Below are 17,301 nucleotides of genomic sequence, written 5' to 3'. Positions count from 1 at the left end.
TCATTCAAAAAAAGTAAAAAACTCAAAAAAAATATAAGGATAAAAAATATTTAAAAATTTAATTTTTGTAGAAAAACGTTGTTTTATAAGCGACTTGAAACTATGTAGAAAAATATTTGCAAAAAAAATTTACACTTTTTAAAATAATGAGTGTTCAATGATAAAAAAAAACACCGGGTATAGGCTTTATAGATTTTTTTTGTAGTGATTATCACTTATTTTATTGAATAATACCTCATGTATGCATTTTTTTTATTATTTACTTAACTTGTTAATTGAAGTTAAGTGAACAGTATTTTTTAACCTAATTTAAACTCAATTGATGTATTAAAAATGTCAATTAACTCGAACAAAGAATACTTAACTTAACTTAACCGAGTTAAAGATATCATTAACCTGCCCATCCGGGAGCTAGTGACACTGACACAGTGTATACACTCAGAACGGGTTTCGTAACTGAATGCACACGCCACGCCACACCGAGCCAAACAAAATAATATTATGTGCATTAACATTGATACAACAAAATAATGTACACAAAGTACGTGCATTGTAGGCGGCCCTCCTTAAATTTTTTTCTACATTTGCCCGCACGCGCCAAGACACGTTATTCGATACGCGATCGTGTGGTTTAACATTGAATTTCGTGCGATCATCATCGCCATGGATGTGTACGACGAATAACATCCGGGCTAGGTCTGTCTTGTCTATCTCTCTAGAAACACGCGAAACATAATAATTATAGTATTGTTTTTTTTTTTTATGAAAACATATCGTACACACGTGACAGTTGATACAACATTAAACTCTTTAATATACACGATAATAACATCATAATAATTGCTACTTGCTGTGTAGTGAGTACGAGTGACAACCAGAAAAATGACGTACTTCCAGGTCAATAGAAAACTCCTGTTGATGAAAATTCACTATTTTTTAGGAACTGGAGGTAAGAATATTATTATATAATATATAATATTATGTTCAATCGCAAATAATATTGTGTGGATTTTATAGTTATCGTGATATCATGATATTATCGCACGTTGGATTAGTCACCAGCGTTGAGCCCAGATAACAAAAATAATATCTAGATAAGATAGAGATAATTTCGTAAACAATTATCTAGATTCAGATGATCATTTTTACATACTTTTTTATCAAGATACCATAATAGATATTTTCATTTTTTAAGCAAAAAACAAGCAAAAAATAAATATATTTCTTAATTATTTTAGACAAATTCTTTTAGTATTTTACTATTTCCTCACCATCCAAAATTCAAGATAATATTATTATTATAACGTGAAGTCGTGAACGTCTAGCGGGACAGGGCCGAATACCGAAGACTATATAATATATGACTATGACTGTATAGAGTAGGTACCTATAGACTTGCACATAATAGAATATTTCATTACGAGTTCGCGAAATAATGTGCGGGTGCTGGACGAACCTTACACTGTTACGTAATGACAATATTATTTAGCTTTGTATAAAATAGACAAGAACGATATTATTTCATTGAAACCATGCTACTAGTCGACATTACACGAGAAACGTAATAATAAATAACAAAGAACGAACACATTCGTGTCAGCGATAACGTGCCGAGATATACTATACCCATATCAATACAATTACTGCTGCGAAAAAAATAAATATATTTACGTTTATTTTCAGAAACAGTGTAATATTTTGATTGATCAATGATAAGATAAAATTAAAAGTACCAAACAACCAACAAATCATTCGAAACCAAAAATTATTTATCTAGATTCTGCTCAACACTGTTAGTCACTGCTATTTTCTCGTGCAACATATGTAAATATGAGTTGATATTTTTGGATTAAAAATAAAATGTTATTTTTTTCAAATTCCACACTTATCACATACAATAATATGGAGGTAGGAAGTGAAAAAAAAATGTAATTACGTGTAATTAAAATAAAAAAAAAGTTTAGCGTCTAAGGATTTATTTATTTTTTTTTTTGAATTAAGTACGACCTACCCATATACTAAAAAATGTGCATAATAATTATTAATATCAATTAATGTGCTGCAAATATTATGTGTTGGATGTGTCCATCGACATAATATCCAACATTATAATATTATACATTCAATCGATTCCGTAACGATTTTATCCTAGTTTTATATTCAATAGAATCGTTTGTTTTACTACAAAACAATATTATGCATACCCAATCCTGTAAATAATACTTTTAAAAAGTACTTGAGTAAATACTCAAATACATTTTTTTAAGTATTTAAGATACTACTCAAATACTTTGAAAACGTATTTGGAATACTTTGCAAATACTTTTGGTTTTTAAAGTGGGTTTCTAATTATCGTAATATAAACACATAGGTAAGTAGGTAATCTAATAGTTATCTAATAGTTTTAAAGGGAATATTGTTATTCAAAATTCAATAACTTTTTTTAGAAATCTGGTTTTCACAAACCTTTGGGCTTCGGCTAACACAGAAATACAGAATATTTAATAAAACTATTATTCTATTATTGTAGTTGACAAAAATATTTTTCCAACCAATATTTTCGAAATAAAAAACCAAAGTATTCAATACCAAAAAGTATTTAAAATAACATTTTAAAAATACTTCATGCTGAAAGTATTTAAAATGTTATTCAATACTTAAAAAAGTATTTGAATACTTTTACTCAAATACTTTACAGGACTGTGCATACCTACTTAAACATAATGTCGCCACTACACGGATACCTACTACAGTGTGGCGCGTACAATAATAACATTATGCATACCCCGCCACTGACCGGCTCCATAAAACACATAATTTTTTTTTATTTTTGTGTAATGAAAATTATTGTCTGCGATGCTTCCGAATAATTGTTATTAACATTATGCAGATTACAGAGACGCGTAATCGGCCGCCGCCGAAGAGCCGGTTTGCGTATTTTTGGCACAGCCGCCCAAACGGGAATCGGTTCGCTGCAAACGGTCAAGCCAGACAATTATTATTATAACGCAGTTTTATACGGTCTTTTGAAACTTTGCGTGTTGACCGTCGCGGACGTATTCGTATCATTATAATATTCAAAGATGCCACTCGTCGTTATCAATAAATTATCAAGGCGCTAATAACGAAGGGCGACATTTCAAAAAGTACCTACTATTTCCAAAATTGACGAAATCGAGTTGTACACGGATTCGTAATGGACGAGGAATCGAATGACGCGGTCAAATCGAACCGAAACGTACTATTTCCTTTGTAAAAATCAATCTGAAACTCATAAATGACGCAAAAAAGCACTGTTTCCAAAGTTAAGTCAAAACGTAGTATTTCCCACGTTCAGTCTTGTAAAGTATTCCAATACAAGTATTTGTATTCTTACAAGTATTTTATATTTTTTGAAGTATTTATGTGGTATTCTAAATATAATTTTTTTAATGTATTTTTTAAGTATTTTGAATACTTTTTAAAAGTATTTTTAACAAAATTTGAATACTTATATTTAAATAGCATTGAGTCCGTTTTATTAATTAAGTACCTATTAGTATCTTAATACTTTTGAAAAAGTATTTTTTACAAGACTGCTCATGTTGAATAGTTTGTTCATTTGACAAATTTACGCAAAACGTACCAATTCTTAAAATTGTACAAAACGTACTATTTGCAAAGCAGGCCATATTGTACTATTTCCCATAATACGAAGTTAGGGAATATAACTGAGGTAAATACATATTAAAGTACTATTTCCACTGGTAATCAAAAATAGAAAATCGCGATTTCCCAAAAAAGTGTAAAATGGAAATACCTAGTACGTTTTGAGATGTCGTCCTTCATATTGCCACTTATTATTGTCTACTTACGTTATGTTTTTTTTTTCAATTGCACACTTTGTACCTATATATTTAAGCGATATATTTATTTTATTCTGTTTTTAGAATCTTAAGATCAGGTATTAGTTTTAATAGTTAATTTTGTTGTCATTCTCGTGCTTCTACATGCATTTTGAAAATATTTTACGTATTGCACGTCTAAAACAAGACTGCCACAATATCTTAAAATTAATTAATTTTGAGTGATGACTACTTTCGAATAGTAAAAATTAGTTCTATTGAATGTAAGAACGGCACATTCAATATAATATTTCATTTTGCCACCAAAAATACGTGTCAATAATCAGTGTTGAGTTATTCAGTTTGTAGATCATTTTTAAAGTACATAATATTATCATTCATGTTTAATTATATATTACCTATAATATGGCAGTATTTTGTTATTTAATTTATTCAATTAATCACCGAAATCAAAATTCAAGACTGCCAAGAATTGTGACGTTCTTGTGCTATATGCCTATATAAAAACTAATTTTCATATGATATCGTTTAGTGGAAAACAGCAACGTCAGCATTGTATTCTCAAAAATAAATTTTTTACTACCACTTTTCAAAATATGGCAGCCGTCTTGCATTCGCATTACAAATTGTAAAACTCCATGAGTCTAACTTTTTGGGTTTAAGAGAGAGTATTTCATAATTTTTATGATGACGCCACCCTACCATGTGTTGTCTCCGTCTTACAAACGTACAACATGGCAAATTCTACGTTTACAATAACACACTTTACTCTATAATTTCTATGATTAAAGTTATTTTACCTCTAATAAAATGTAAAGGTCAGAATATTATCTAGAGCATTTTGGAGGATTTTATTGATATTATTATTTTTAAGTAAGTAAAATGATGGTTTAAAATGTACAAATATGCAAGGCTGGGCATTAACGAGTTAAAAAGTTAAAGTTAAGTTAAAAAGTTAATATAAAATTTACTTTTTAACTTGACTAGTTAGTTTTGACTTTTCATTAACTTAACTGTTAACCCACCAAATTTCTTTTTTAATTAACGTGAAATGAACGAGTTAATTTTTCATTTAAAGAAGTAAGTTAAGTTAATTTATTTTGTTTTTAATTTTATCATATTTCACTATTTCAGTCTACTTTATTTTTATGTCAAAAAATATTTACTGTGAATTTTTTAAAGCAAAAAATGTATATCATTCGAATCTAACTAATATTGAAATACTGTATAAAGTATATAAACACTAGTCTATAATTTAGTCTTGGGTTGGTAAAAATTGAGTAGTCTAGTGTTGTATAAGAAAATTAACTTTCTTTTAACTTAATAAAAAGTTAACAAATAGTGTGTATTCACTTTTAGCTTAACTAAGTTAACCTATAGTTCAATTAACTTTTAACTTTTTGTTATTGGTGCATATTAACTTAATTGAGTTAAAAAAAAATCATTAACTAGCCCAGCCTAGGAAATATGTACAGTTTGAAAATTGTCATAATACTTGCTTCTTAATAAAAATAACAAGAAAAGACTACGAGATGCCTTAGATACTAATCTTACATTTAAATTTTATAAAATATAGATTCACACTAGTTTTAGAAATTACAGAGTAAAAGTTTTATCATGAACGTAAAATTGTCCGCATTAAACGTTTGTAAGACGGAGACAACAAATGCCCATGTGACGCTCGCTTAATGATATTGTCACATAATGCAAAGTATGTTTATAATTATAGTACAATTTTTAGTTTCAAATGCATAAGTAAAGAACTCTTTACAATGCCATATAGTTTTAAACATCAAATAAATTTTCCTAAAAACTATAAACGTTGAGTTGTGACCATAGATAATATGACATGGATAGGACACAACGTATTCATTATGTGTTAATTTTGCGGTATAAAATTGATAAGACATTGAGGCCGTTTGCTTACATTTTTATATGTATGATTTTATCTAAATAGATATAATTATTTAGGGACGTTATAAAATGCTGGTAATAAAATGTGTTATCAGTCGGTAAGCGTTAACCGACACTTAACCGGATTATTGTAAGAATGGCCCTTAATCTTTATATATAGGTATACTTTTTTGGCATCGATTTGTATAAATTCTTTCTTCACCGATGTGACGTTATGTCCTATCCATGTCGTTAGTATCTATGGTTGTGACAGCCTTGTTCCAGAGATAGGTGCGATATTGATATTTACGTACGTATTGAAATCAATGACTAAATCGTTATTTTTTTTTTACTTGTACTCGTACAGGGTATGCACCGATTCTTCCATTTTTGACGACAATATCAAAACAACGTGGTTATTCTACATTCATCATTGGTTTAATATTCATGCTACACCCAATTCCTGGAATACTGATGAGACCAATTGTTGGTGCCGTTACAGATAAATACAAATGCCGTCGGTGGGTGCTTATTGCGAGTTCAATAATCATGTTCGTATTGGTATGTATACTATCAATAATTCCTGGTACGACAGCAAAAGAGGAAATGAACGATTTGGATGTGATCAAGTCGCCACTTTTTTGGTTGTTTTGTACTACAATCGCCTTAATCGGAATGATCGGAATGGTGAAAACTGTTTTGGAGGACACGATTTGTATGGATTTATTAGGTAAAAATAAATACTGTTATTTTATTAAATTATTGATGCGAGATTGTGTGAACAATTTAATTTTGGGAGGTAACAGCAACTGTATGGAACCATAGTATATTTTTATTTTTTTATACTGATCTCACTATATTGTACAATCTTAGTGTTCTGAAAACTATAATTATTGTTTAAGTAGGTAAGAATGTTTACCTATTAGTAGTAGAATACAACTTTTATCATATATAATACACTTCAACTACCAAGGATATTGGCGTTTCTGAAAAAAAAAATCTACATTTTATATTTTTAAAAGTACCTAAATTACAATAAAGTTATATACAAAATATTTTAAATATGGTACATTGAATGATTAAGTTATTTTGTGAAACAAGTTCGTCTATTTCAGATGTTCCAGATGAATCACTGTAATCTCTGTGTTGGGTGCTCTAGTATTTTGAATAGATTGTAGGGGAGCATCAGTTTGTCCCTGGAGTCTTTTACCAGAAGTCATTCGGTTAACAGGTGTTTCTTACAAGTGTTGTGGTGTTTCGTGAGGAGCATTTAAGTTGTTGTTTTTCGTTCATTTGATGTTCATGAATGTATGAGGTGTGACCAATTATTAATCTGTCGATTATGGTTTTATGTCTGCGTGTGAGTGACACGTCGTGCACCCATAGGAGTGTTGATTTAATTTATCTCAATTTGTTGTTTTTACTAGTCTCCATTCTTGTTGGCATCTTTGGTTTAGGTTTATATTTATAAGAAGTTTTGTATCAAAGTGAGTTGTTATATTTCAAAACTCAGCATGTTCTTTGGTTATCTTTATAACTATATCATCTGCTGTTTCATTTCCAGTAATATTATTGTGTCCTGGTACCCAGATAATCTAATGTATTTTTTGGTTTTAAATAAGTAGTATATTCAATATTTGAGTGCATATGGGATTGTTTTTTTTTTTGGAATTGTCTCAGTTTTTGAGAGCACTAGGTGAGTCGGTGTATATGGTCGTGTATTGATTATCTGTGGAAGAAGCTGCTACTATGGCTTTCAATAGAGCTAGATATTCAGCTATATACATTGAGTTGTGTATTGGGATGCTATGTGCTGTTCGGAAGTTAGGCTGGATTATTGAGATTGCAGTTCTTTCTGTACTTTTTGATGCATCTACATATATTTCCCAATGTGTTGGTAGGCTGTTTTTTAGATTAAGGAAAGTTTGATTTGTATATATTGAAAGAAGTTTCTTTTTATTTGAAGGGTGATAGGTCGAAATAGATGAATTGATTAGGGGTAATCCATGGAAGCTGTTCAAAGTTTTGTTTCTTAGTATGACTTTTTCAATTTTTTCAAACGCCAATATATTTTAGTGATCTATTCCAGCCGATTCTGGGAGTGGCGGCCGGAATATGACACTAAATATTGGGGTTGGTAACAGTTGAAAAAATTAAATAGGTGGGGGTGGGGAAATGTACGTGTTGACTGTTGAGTACCAAACTAAAGTTTGTGTATTATATTATTTCCGTACAAATTATTACAAGTGGTGAAGAGGAGAGGGGTAGATACATTGTTACTTTTATAAATTATGCCCCCCCACCAAAAAAAAAAAAACAGTTTAAATTGCGCCTATGATAGTATGTAATAATTACAAGATACAATTCACAACATTTTACGTTTGTGAGCACATATTTAAAATTGTAAGTCCATAATGCTGTTCGGTTAGAACATTTTTGAAGACCGTTTGACCTAGTTCAATTTTGACTGGTTTTAGTTTTGACACAAATAAATGAAAAAAAAAAACTATGATAATAATATACAGCACCGAAACGTCCCGAAGAATTTCAACAGACTAAGCTTTCATATAATGCCTCTAATACCTACGACCTACCTGTTCTAATCGCTTCATGTTAAATATGCCATTATATTAATAAAGTTGACATCATTAATCATTACTTATATATAATCTATTGATACTATTATGAAATAATACGTACAATGTAATTATATCTGAATAGTCTTTGTGCTTTCTATCAAGGTGAAGACAAAAATAATTATGGAGAACAAAGGTTGTGGGGATCCATTGGTTGGAGTTTGTTTGCCATTATTTCCGGTGCATGTGTAGACTGGTACAGCGCAGGGCTAGAGTACAAAAGCTATGCTCCAGGTTACGTCATTGCATCGCTATGTTTCCTTTTAGATATATATGTGGTGTTTAACCTCAAGGTACAGTATATACTATCTACAAATCTGATAGACTTTTAGTTATAGTTAAAACTATCCACAATATTATGTGTGTTTGGGTGCTCACGAATTATCTCCCATCTGAACCTCAAATGTCATCCCGTGAAATTTTTTCAAAAAGGTTACTCCCAATTTCAAAAATTCGTTCACTTGAATGCTTCCTAATTTAGGTAGTTACCTTTTCTACTGGAATCGCGTCCGATAGCTAAAGCCTATTAAATAAATTGAGTAAATGTCAACATTTTTCAAAAAATCAATAGATATAAATAATAAAAAAAAATTTCGCCTATTTCACTGTCGCCTAAAACTATTGGTTTACACATGTATCATGAAAATAACTACATATTTGTTTGTTCTGTATTATAGATTGTACAAGCAAATGATGCTAAAACTGTAGCTTCTGACGTGAAAAAAGTATTCACTGAAGGTAAAGTACTCGCATTTCTTCTCTGGGTTGTTTTTATTGGATTTTTTATGTCTTTCATATGGAACTTCGTACTTTGGTAAGCAACAAATAACATAAATTTCAATACAAATACATGACCTATGTTTAATTTTTTGAAAAACACTAAAAATATAGAGTAATCTTAACAGACGTATTTTATACTAACATATATTTTTTTTTATTTTTTTTTTTTATTGATCCTTAAACCCGGCATCTATGGCCATTAGCTGTTCGTAAGATTGTACTGTAGTGGTGGTAAAGTTTTTACACGTGAGAGTTTGTGTTTGACAGAATTTTTAAGTGGGCATCCGTAGGTATCTGCCATGACCGGGTGGGGGAAGGCAGCCTAGAAAGCTTTCTCTCGGGACCTCGTGACTGCCCGAAAAATAATGCTTCCAGTAGCCGGGATCGAACCGGCATCGGTGCGCGTCGCAACTGACGCCTTAGTCTGCTCGGCCACTCCATCCCCCATACATAATTACATAATATAATATGTGTAGGTAATTACGATAGTTTCCTATTATGATATTACATAATGTGATTATATTAAATTTACTGTATAAAATAATAAAAAATACAACAGTATAATATTCATATCATAATATTATAACAAATCATTTAGATTTTAGATGAAAACTGTTTTCAATATCTATGATAATTACCTATATAAAATTATTATCTTATAAATTACGAACCAATATTGATAACAAACGATAGTCCTAAATTATACTCAAATTATATGTAATTTATAGGTAAATAATAAACTATTCTCTACTCTCAAATTATGTACCTTGGTATCCTATCACAATTTTGTATTATGATAATATTATTTCTGATTTAAATAGCAACAAATATACGCAATAAAATATAACCGTCGATTTAGATCGATTATTTTGAACGAACATAATATTAATATATTTTTTGTATATATATTTTTTGTGTTTCGTTTTTGTAGGTTAGGCGCTAATAATAAATCACAGTAATATACACATTATAGGTTCTTGGAAGACTTGTCGAATGAGTATCACCCCGAGACGAAATCATGGATAAAGACTCTCCAAGGAACAGCCGCACTAATCCGATGTTTCGGCGGCGAAGTGCCGTCGTTACTTTTTTCCAGTAAATTATTGTTTCTTGAAATCTGTTTTACAACTGATAAAGCTGATTGTTTTCTAAATTATATATTTTTATTCTAGGCTACATACTGAAACGTGTGGATCACACGACCATATTGTCCATAGTGTTTTTCACGTTCACGTGTATATTCTCTATGTACACGATCATCGAGAACCCTCTTTGGGCATTACCAGTGGAATTACTCAACGGCATAACGTTCGGAATGTCTTATTCGGCAGCCATTTCGTATGCAGCACTTATAACTCCTGCCGGTGCTGAAGGAACGCTCCAAGGAGTCGTCGGGACAGCTTACACGGGCATAGGTTCGATATATTTTCATGTTTGCATATTAAAATGAAATGATATTAAGAGCGTAGGAGCCGGTGTCATAGGATTCTATTACCCTCAATAATTTTATCCTCCCCCGGTAAATAAATGCTAGGATATTTGGACAACCCATAAAATAACACTGTTGTTTTTTTTCTTATTTAAGACGAGAACATTTTGCAGGTCGAATCAAATCCCGATTTTTAATGTAATAATTATATAAAAAATATTAAAATATGTATTTGAATAATGCATAATATTAATTCTAACATATTATCAAAGAGTCATAAGTGAAGTCATTTTTGTTGAAAAAATACACCTATCAAGCCCCCCCCCCCCTTAAATAGGTATCGGATAGTAGATTAATGGAAAAGTATTGTAACAATTAAGTTAGCAACGAAAATATAAATTATAAAATTCAAATTTTATAGAATTGAGAAATATTGGAAAAACCGGCACCGATATCCTTAAGGGAATTGCAAACGGACAGTTTTTAAGGCGTTCTAAATAGGCAATTTTAAAATTGCATTAATTCATGCATTAATAATAAATAATTGTATTTAGGAACAACATTTTAAAAGAGTGGACAAACATTTTCAAAAGTATAATCACATTACCTGTAGGTCTATTATAATTGACAAACGGTTGGTACATTTTGGATGAAATAACTGACCATTTGCAATTCCTTCAAATACATAATATATTATTATACAGCGTGTAACAAAAAGTTCTGAAAAATTCAAAATTCAAAAATGATACTACCTAGTATAAAAAAAAAACATGAACATTATATTATAGCAAACCGTGTTTTCGCAATTACGATTTACCATATTTGTACGTATAAGTCATTTCTATGATGCTTAGCAAATCGTTGTACTTTGGTCCTCCTCGTACCTTTGGCTCAAATATGCTAATCTGATTATTGCAAATATCATATTTGTAAAAATCAACTAAATTTAATACTAGATTAACTGCCCTAGTTGTTAGGAATTTTTAAGTGTTACTATTTTTAATTTATACTAAATAGGAAATAGGAATCACACCAGTTGATTTGAAAAAAAGTAAAAATTTATAATTTATAGAGTGCGCCATAAAGTATGCAACTTTTAAATCTGCCACATTTTTTAAAAATATTTTGTTGGCAGCCCCGATCTTATAGTTCCTTATCAACAACAATAGACATATAAACTAACGGACAACACATACCACACCACCCAGCCTACAGTTCATGAGGACGAGATAGAGAGAGTGAAAAAACTATGCGTTTGGGAATATCATAGGAAACCATTTAAATTATGGTTTTTCTGCCATGTGTTTTACATGTATTCCACAACTATATCGTGGCTATAATATTGATAATTTGTATGGATGAAAAAACTTAATTTAAATGGTCCTCCATGATATTCCCAAATGCATAGTTCTTTCTCTATCGTATCTCGTCCACTGTTTTCTCTCTCTAAGCGCTGTCCATTAGTTAATAGGTCTATGTCAACAGCTACTAATTAAATCGGAGTTATGGTAGATACTAAAAATGATAATAATAGGGCTGCCAACAATATTAAAAAAAATAGCGGCAGATCTAAGATTTGCGCTCTTTATGGGACACCCTATATATATTAGTATAAAGTATATATATTATATATACCTACCTAAGTATATAATATATATTAGAAATTTTAACACTTAAAAATAATGTATATAAGAATTTGTAGACAGAGATTACGCTCATACCTGAGAACCAGTGAAGTTAAGCTGGTATGAAATAATTCTAACTTAGTCAATAACTAGTTGCTATATATTGTATACCTGTATATACCCGTGATGTGATCCTAAAGGAGCCACGGGATTAGTTTTTGAAGTATGAAATATTTCATTTCACCATATATGGTGAAATATTTCACAAAAACGTGAAACATTGACATTTTTTTAACACAGTGTTCTGTGTTCTAAATTTTAATGTGAGAATTCAATAAGTATACAATATACATGTATACTACTGTATACCTACCTCTATCATTTAAAAATTAAGATATTTAAAAATTTTGAATACCATTTTAAATATATAATACCAAAGGTTAGGTACCTATATATTTAGGTAACATACTATTATAAAGGTGATTTATAACAATTATATGTAAAAATTAAAACTTATTTAAAAATGAAACAACATTTATTAAAATACTGAAATATTTCATTTTTTTAAATTTCATGAAACTTTCAAACACTATAAGGGGATTGGTTTACAAAATTTTATGCGTAAAAGTGTACTTATAGAAAATATTAATCTACTTAATTTTCACAAATATGAAATTTTCAAAAACCAGTTAGCCTATTTAGGCCAAATGTACAAGGAAGACCAAAGTATGAGGACTGTATTGTTTACTACAATATGGACAGTAAATAATTTAAGATTTACTTATTTCTGAAAATTCCAAAAAATAAAATTTTCAAAAATGTTATTACGTTTTCAAATTACATAATTTACTCCAAAAAAAATTGATATTTAAAATATTTTTAAAAAATAAACTGGTTGACTTTTATAATGATTTTACCTACAACTTTTTTAAAAAAAAAATTTGAAAAATGGCTATTTTGAATTTTTTCCAATTTTTTTTATTTCCAGTATTAAATATAAACATAAAAAATGTTATAATATTATATATTATTATAGAGCAAGTGTCTTATACATGAAATCAGCTTAAAAATATTAATTTGAATACAAGTTTTTTTCATTTGTCAGGTAATTTTGTTACACTGTGTATACCTATATAATAAAAACTTTAAACATTTTAACTTAACATTAACAATTTCGATTGGTTGTGTCTTAGGTGCACCAATTGGAAGCATCGTAGGCGGTTATATGTTTAAACATATTGGAAGTATTGCTACGTTTAAGCTGTTGAGCGTGGTCGCATTTTTCACTTGTGCGCTACAAATTATTGTCAATTATATATTAAGGCGTTTGTCTAAAAATGATGATGTCAAGGACATAAATAGTAATGTTCAAACTAAAGATGATAATATCAAAGAAGACATAGATTTAACATTCTAGTATTATTTCGGCAGAAAATTATTTTATTATTACTTATAAAAGTAATAGTTGAAGTTTTGTATTTTTTGTTTTTTGTTCAATAATATTGTATATGATATTTTAGATTTTTAAACTTAAATATCCACCGAAAAGTGTCAGACACGAACTATTATTACCGCTAAACATATAGCAATACATTAAAACAGAATTTCTAGTAACAATTAACGAATGCATATTACCCTTTAATTCATTTTTCAGAATATTTTCTTTTAATGAAAAAAATATTGGTAAACATTTCATCGGATGACCAGAAAAAAAAGGTTTAACACAATTAGGTAGTTTAATTTAAATATTAACTGTTTTTTTTTTCTTTGTTTTAGTCCTACCTATCACAAAATCTACACTGGAAGAATATTTTTTAATACATTGTAATAATATAAGAAAATAAACTTTCTAAATTTTGAATTCCACATAACATTTTTATATAATGCTATTTTTAAATGGAAAATATAAACGACAAATATTATTTATGGTGTGTGGCTTTTTTAAAACTAAAATTACAATTAATAATCTCTTTGATAATTTTATTTAAAATTAAAATTCAACTTACATTTTCAATTCAAAATTGGAATTTGAATTCGTATTATTGTTATATTGTTTTTCTGAATAATTTAAAACAAAAATGACTGTTTATTTTGGGTTCTGAATAAAACGATGATTTATTTTCAAATTAATTTTTACTACAGATAACTTATAAACTAGGTATATTAATATCGAATTTAATGCAGATAACATATTTTTCTAAAAATCAGTCTTCAATAAAATGATAAAATGAGAATAGTAAGTACACATTTTTGAGTAGAAGCGATTTTCGAAATGAAAATGTCAAAATACAATTTATTGAATATATAAATGTAAATGATTAATGTATTACAATTTATTTATTCACAAGAAATGTACGCTATCCTTTTGAAATACGCCCGTCACTCACTAAATAGAAATGTGTGTGAGGCTAAATTCGAGAAACATAGTTTTTACTTTAATTCAGTGTTTTTTCATGATTTAGGGTAAACAATCTGATAGGTATGTTTAAGAGTTCTGCAAACAACGATTTGTGAACAAATTCTAAGTCGAACATCAAAAACAAAGATAAGCAGTCGATTTTTTCATACGCCTACTTAATACTTAATAGTATCAAGTGGATGTAACCCAGTGTTTGGAAGGAATGAGTTTCAAAATGAACGGATTCCTGGGATCAATTCCTTTTTATAAAAAAAATAACGAGAAGATGAACACGTTTTTTGTTCCTTTCTAGTTCTAGTAATTTACACAGATAATATGTAAAATAATTGAAATTAAGATATACATTTTTTTTATGTGTATAATGTATATTGCCAATCGTTATCGAGTATCGACGGTAATCGTTACTCATTAGTACAAAGTTCGTTTCGACTTCGACATCACACTGAATTGTTCAGATCGGCATACAATTAAAAAGTTCGGTTCCAGTTTGGTTAGCATGGTTGCATATTAATACGTACATTACCAATCATAAATTATACTAAATGTATAATTTGTTATTCTACGTTATCTTATTTAAAATAATCTTAGATTCTGAGCGGAGCTCTACTGTACAGCGGAGCGACATCCACTTACCTGCTTTTTATAGCTTTGGGTTTAGGTATACTACAAAACGAGCGGCCATTCGATACGGAGTCCATCAGAACAAGAAAACGTATCATCAGTGTGTCTATAATTTTAATCGAATGAGAAACAAATTATTATTTACCTATTATTCAATTATGAGCAATTATGAAAGTTATACAAATATAAATAATGATTGTAAAGAATATTCAAGACGATAATAACTAATTCCACTGCAGATCATATAATAAAATGTTATGTTTCATATCGGAATCTGATATTCTATACGTAGTCAAAAACTCAAATAAAAATCACACTGTACTTAGCACCAAAAAGTCGAAGGTCCAGAAATTTGTTGGTGACTTATTGGTAATGATACCAATATAGTCACAGCGGCACCTTAATATTTTATTCATTATTCATTTGGTCTGTAAGAACATTAATCAATCATTAAAATATAGAAATAAAAAGTTTGTTTTTCAGTTCAAATATGTTAGGATTGAAGGATACGTTCTAATACACAAAATTAAGCATTTTTTATACTTAAATTTAAAATATAATTTTATTTTAACCAACAAACATTTAGTTCTCTTATTTTCGTGCACTAACATGTTAGCTATTAGGTTAGTATTTTGATTATGAATTTATTTTCAACGAACCACAATTGAAAACCTCACTGGGAGTAGATTTGTACTCATTTTTCAGCTCAAATATGTTAGGTTTGAAGCATAAGTTCTCATAAACAAACCCATGTCGTAGTTGATAAAAAATAATATTAATACGAGCAATATTTTCAAATTAAATGCACAATACCTAGTTATAATTATGAAAGAATTAATAGACAATAAAAAATTGGTATATGCAAAAAACTGTTTGAATATAATACGTTTCAATTATAATATTTATAATGTTCCGGTAATACATAATAACTGTAAAAAATTGTTACACACAAGTAAGAAACTATTTATACAATTAATATTCATTTCAATTACAATTGGAATAAATTATTTTAATATCGTTATCATAATTATATTAAAATTAGTTATGTTTGTTATACAGTCTGCGAATCCATTGAATGTGGTGCTTAATTTCTGTAAAAACTGCGACTGAATCATTTTTTTCTGGATCTTTGACACTGGCTACTCCGGTTAAATAATAAGAATTAGAGTGTAGAAAACTTAAGCCTGCACCGCTATCCCCATTAAGCACTCCTTGTCCTGAAACAAAACATATTTTATTCATAATAGATACTATTAATTCATCATTCATATGACTGCTATTGGGTGTAGGTACAATATATATCTACTTTATTAATTAAAAATGATATACACGTACAACATAACAAGGGTATATCATATAACACCTATAGTACCTATGTGACAGATGTGGTTCAAAACTATAATAATATTTATAGGTGTCTTGTACGCACATCCAAACTGAGTACACTCCATTAATGCAATTTTTGATAAAAGTAACTTTTAGGTGATAACTTGTAAGGTTACCCGTAAGGCTGTACACTAAAAGGGTACACACGTAAAAATCGATAGTTGTTTTAACTCCAAATGTAGTTAATGTCCAATACATTTGAGCGTCGATTTTGACTTAGGACTCAATAAGTGTTGATTTAACTACTATTCAACATAATTAAAACGACTTAAAATACATTGTTAGGATAATTACATTATTATGCTACATTAACATATCATAACGTAGTGAGATTAACTTTCGTAATGTTGTGAATTGAGTTTTTAAATTCGTTTCAAATTAAAAAAACGTTGTAGTTGAAATTACTCCAAGAAATGGTTAAAATAACTCCAAGATACGGAACAATGGTGTTAAAAATAATAATTAAAACAAAAATAAATAGTTCCCATGAGGGATTCGAACCCGAGACCCTTGTATTCTTACGGTTTACAAATCTAACGCCTAAACTTACCTACTATAAGGAATTTTGTAAGCTAATGTACGTCTTTAGTAGTTTACTCACTGTTTGTGAGAAAAGTAAAACCATCATGCATTTAAATTTTTAAGTACTATAAGCATACGGCTAGGG

The 17,301-nt window shown here is 29.2% G+C and overlaps 2 protein-coding genes across 4 annotated transcripts in view; one reads left to right on the top strand and one right to left on the bottom strand.

The window, feature by feature from the left end:
* The first annotated feature begins 589 nt into the window (after positions 1 to 589).
* Positions 590 to 14,069, top strand: LOC100160588 (major facilitator superfamily domain-containing protein 6). 3 transcript variants are annotated; one of them, XM_016802891.2, is made up of 8 exons: positions 592 to 949; positions 6,106 to 6,468; positions 8,480 to 8,667; positions 9,052 to 9,188; positions 10,128 to 10,249; positions 10,327 to 10,569; positions 13,245 to 13,313; positions 13,402 to 13,506. In XM_016802891.2, exons 1-7 carry the CDS (start codon positions 883 to 885, stop codon positions 13,262 to 13,264), a joined length of 1,140 nt encoding a protein of 379 aa, XP_016658380.1. In that variant the 5' UTR covers positions 592 to 882; the 3' UTR covers positions 13,265 to 13,313; positions 13,402 to 13,506. The 3 variants fall into 3 exon arrangements, with proteins under 3 accessions (XP_001948279.2, XP_016658380.1, XP_016658379.1); XM_016802890.2 differs by lacking the exon at positions 13,245 to 13,313 and having other exon boundaries at positions 596 to 696; positions 791 to 949; positions 13,402 to 14,069; XM_001948244.4 differs by lacking the exon at positions 13,245 to 13,313 and having other exon boundaries at positions 590 to 949; positions 13,402 to 14,069.
* A 2,217-nt stretch (positions 14,070 to 16,286) lies between these two features.
* The window catches only part of LOC100162607 (mannan-binding lectin serine protease 2), a 6,575-nt gene continuing 5,560 nt past the window's right edge, over positions 16,287 to 17,301 (bottom strand). The window contains exon 4 of the mRNA XM_029489891.1: positions 16,287 to 16,465. Within this exon, the coding sequence (XP_029345751.1) occupies positions 16,287 to 16,465 (179 nt within the window). The remainder of the gene's footprint in view (positions 16,466 to 17,301) is intronic.

This window comes from Acyrthosiphon pisum, chromosome A2 (genome assembly GCF_005508785.2).
Source record: "Acyrthosiphon pisum isolate AL4f chromosome A2, pea_aphid_22Mar2018_4r6ur, whole genome shotgun sequence".
Lineage (NCBI taxonomy): Eukaryota > Metazoa > Arthropoda > Insecta > Hemiptera > Aphididae > Acyrthosiphon > Acyrthosiphon pisum.
This window is presented reverse-complemented; position numbering and strand designations above follow the sequence as displayed.

Bases quoted from the DNA above. Each gene is read 5' to 3' on its own strand.
- LOC100160588 (XM_001948244.4), top strand. From the start codon at position 883: ATGACGTACTTCCAGGTCAATAGAAAACTCCTGTTGATGAAAATTCAC. The intron at 9,189-10,127 runs GTAAGCAACAAA...TACACATTATAG, and splicing joins ATATGGAACTTCGTACTTTG to GTTCTTGGAAGACTTGTCGA. The intron at 10,250-10,326 runs GTAAATTATTGT...TTTTTATTCTAG, and splicing joins GCCGTCGTTACTTTTTTCCA to GCTACATACTGAAACGTGTG.